This window comes from Salpingoeca rosetta (assembly GCF_000188695.1).
Source record: "Salpingoeca rosetta unplaced genomic scaffold supercont1.8, whole genome shotgun sequence".
Classification (NCBI taxonomy): Eukaryota; class Choanoflagellata; order Craspedida; family Salpingoecidae; genus Salpingoeca; species Salpingoeca rosetta.
The window spans coordinates 1,506,452-1,510,048 of NW_004754926.1; the positions used below are offsets into that span (position 1 = coordinate 1,506,452).

At 53.5% G+C, this 3,597-nt stretch overlaps 2 protein-coding genes across 2 annotated transcripts; one reads left to right on the top strand and one right to left on the bottom strand.

Annotated features, from left to right (window-relative positions):
• Positions 1–601: 601 nt before the first annotated feature.
• On the bottom strand, positions 602–1,708 carry PTSG_03796 (uncharacterized protein; the record flags this gene model as incomplete). Its single annotated transcript, XM_004995472.1, has 4 exons — positions 602–685; positions 962–1,085; positions 1,393–1,502; positions 1,703–1,708. The coding sequence occupies 4 exons, from the start codon at positions 1,706–1,708 to the stop codon at positions 602–604; spliced, it is 324 nt and encodes a 107-aa protein (XP_004995529.1).
• A 252-nt stretch (positions 1,709–1,960) lies between these two features.
• PTSG_03797 (uncharacterized protein) lies at positions 1,961–3,476 on the top strand (the record flags this gene model as incomplete). The annotated part of the gene is made up of 4 exons (XM_004995473.1): positions 1,961–2,298; positions 2,549–2,915; positions 3,197–3,314; positions 3,457–3,476. The coding sequence occupies 4 exons, from the start codon at positions 1,961–1,963 to the stop codon at positions 3,474–3,476; spliced, it is 843 nt and encodes a 280-aa protein (XP_004995530.1).
• Between the last annotated feature and the right edge of the window lie 121 nt (positions 3,477–3,597).

The window sequence follows — 3,597 nt, forward strand, 5'->3', positions numbered from 1 at the left end:
GGAAAGATGAAAGGGGTCGTCAAGGACGAAAAAGGTGTAGTAGGTGATCCGCGAGTAAATGAGAGTCTGTGTTTTGCTCTGCAGAATAGAGCACCGTTTGCAGTCTATAGTAGAATCGGTTCGTGACGCGTCGCTCTATGTAGTTTTGTGTATTGTTGGTTCTGTTGTGTTGTGTTGTGCGAGAGAGAGTGTGTGTGTTATAACATTGCGTCCATGAGTCCCTCGGCACACCATGTGTTCTTGTCCCTCTGGCTTGGGGGGTGGGTGCGTGTGTGTGTGTTTTCTTTTTGATTCCACACAAAACACGCGCTCTGTTACGAGGAGTGCAGGCAGCAGTGAGTATGGATACAGACACAGACACCAATGCAAACATTGTGGGGTCAGTGGCAATGAAAGAGGCAGAAAACGGAGAGAGAGACTCGTGCACACACACACACACACACACACACACACACACACACACACACACACACACACACACACACACACGTACACAGACGTACACAGACGTGCAGAAGCTCACGCTCACACGAACAAGCACAAACACACACGCGCGCCTGCATGCATGTGCCTCACTAACCGAGACGTGTCGTGAAATTCGTCACTGGCTGGGCAACTCAATACGGTGCTCCGATGTTGGTCGCGAAATAGATGCAAGTCTCGCAGAAGTCAAAACGGTGCTGGACTCAATAATTTTACCAATCGCCAACAGCGGCAGCAGCTCATGCACTTGCCATGTTTGGCAATGACGCCATGTGAGTGTGGCAACGATCAGTTGGCAGGGTGCACCATCACATTTCACGGTGAACAGTACACGCAACACGCATTCCAACACCAACACACTGTTCTGCAATCAACGATGGGTGTACGTGGCTTCTGGTCTCTGTTTGCAGACAGCACGGTGAGTGTGCACCTCGCAGAATTCAGCGGAAGCAGGGTGGGGGTGGATGCAATGATATACCTGCACAAAGGGGTCGCGGTCGGACGCGGAATTACGGTCTGCACAGACCTTGTTGGGCGTTGTTCCAGGTTGAATATTGTGCCCGTCCTTGTCCTCGATGGTCAGGCACCGGTTATCAAGGCACCTGTACAAGCGAAGCGGCAAAGGGCAGCTTACCAACGAGGGATTGCCAGGCCGAGCCAGCACCAGTTAAAGGAATGGGCCGCCAAAAATGGAATCGGTGAGTCTGCTGGTGATACAAACTTGCCTTTGTTATGTTGGTGTTTTACAGCATTCGCACCGCACCAATCCTGTCGAAAACCTTCCCACACGTTTCACGACTCCGTCACTGACGCCACCACACCCCTACAAGCAAACGCACAGTACACCCCGCCCTAATGCAGTTCATGCACGCACCCATGTCTTGTGTACGTGCGGCGAAGAGGTGATACAGGCGCCCGGCGAAGCTGATGCCATGCTTGCCCACCTTCAACTTGAAGGCCAAATTGCAGCCATACTCACTGAGGATAGTGACCTGCTGGTGTACGGCGCAAGGTGAGAACTGGGCGCACGCATGCACATGTAAACAATAACACACACACTCACTCATACACATACACAAGCAAACGCCCACGCATACATTCATATCCACACGAACACACACACACACACACAAACACACACACACAAGCAAACACCCACGCATACATTCATATCCACACAAACACACACACACACACACAAGCAAACACCCACGCATACATTCATATCCACACGAACACACACACACGCAAACACACACACACACACACACACACACACACACACAAACACACACACACACAAGCAAACACCCACGCACACACATTCGACCACTCACCCGCGCACTCGCATACACACATACCCAGCAATGTGGTGTCACAAATAAAAGGCAATAGAGGAAGACGCCTCAGTTTCTGCAGCTTGCGCGAAGTTGGCGTGCCGCGGCACTCGTTGTCCCTGAAAAGTCTGACGCCTTCGATGCTGCAAATTGCAGCAATACTGGCAGGCTGTGACTACACCAAAGGCAGGGACAACGTTGGCTTATTGACAGCACTTCGCATCGTCATGGGCAAGCAATATACGGACGAAGAGGAGAAGACGGCCACACGCGCATTTCAAGAACCGTTGGCTCAAGCCAGAGCCCACGCCCACGCCCACGCCCACGCCCACGCCCACGCCCACGCCCACGCCCACGCCCACGCCCACGCCCACACCTCCGTGGACGAACCCGAGTTAGACAGTCATCGCGCGCACCTTCGTACGTTTTCCTCCATCGGTCTCGGCATACCACGCGCGAACGTAATCCAAATCTGCAGGTGCGTGAGTGTAAGCATAAGTGTGAGTGTGCATGTGTGAAAATATGTGTGCATGTGTAATATGTGTGTATGTGCAACAGTGTGCGTATGTGTGTATGTGCAACAGTGTGCGTGTCGATGTGATGTGCGAGAGTGTGAGAGAGAGACACGCACCAACTGCCACCTCACATGCACACGCGCGCATCTCTATATGACAGACCATTCAAAGCTTGTTCCACTCACCCTTGCCCGTTTGACGCACGCCTTGCAGATACGTGGGGGATATGCGCTGGGCGGTGACCGAAGCTATTCGGGATATGTACCTGAAGTGCGCGGAGGAGCACGACATACTTGGTGAGTTACAGGAGCTCGCACAAACAACGAGGAAACGCTACGTTCAAGCCAAGATCGACTTTCGCAAGACAGGCAAGTGGGACAAGGAAGTCAAAACGCCCACCGAGCCAGCTACGTTTTCAAGCAAGGTCGTTGAGCTGTCAGCCCACGGCATGGGCAGGGTGTGCACCCGCATGCGCCAGCATGCACGCAACAAGGAGGCTCGCCAACCTGACCCACAGGGAATCGAGCGTTTCTTCGGCGACCGAGTGCCAACACGGCCATCATTCATGTCTGCCACTGCGGTAAGCCATATTTGCACACTTGAAGTTGGCGATGTTCTAAACGTAAATGTACCTCGGTGTCTTGTGCGTATGTGTGTGTGTGTGCAAGTGGGTGAGAGTGAATGTGTGTGTGTGTGAATGAATGTGATGTGAACGGGCGTGAGTGTATGCGCTAAACGTGCATGTGTGTTTGTGCAACAGTGCGCATGTTGATGCAAGAGTGAGAGTGAGAGACATGCACCGACTGCTACCCCCGCTTCAGCTTACCAGCCACCACGCGCCACATGTTCTTTTGCTTGCAGGCTCACACTCTTCTCAATCTGCAGTTTCGCCTCATGGAGGGAAACTGCCGGCTGTACCTTCGAGTGGCGGCCCGAAAGGCAGCAGCGCGCAGTTCGCGAGCCGGTGGCGGATGTCTTGGTATTGATGATGCCCGGCTTGCTTGTGTGTCTCTGGCGGAACAGGCGCTGTTCGTCGCCGCTTTGACACACAAGCAAGGTGGTGACACTTCAGCAGTTTTCCCGCGCTTCGCTGCTCGGCACCCATTCATCACGATCGACAGTTGTGCATGTCATGCACTGAAGTGCCAAGCCAGCGTGCTGTCCAAGAACGTGCGCAGCATCCGCACAAACGGACACATCGCATACCTGATCCAGAAGAAGGCACCTGCGACCTCCACCGCGACCTCCAGTTCCCGGCAGCA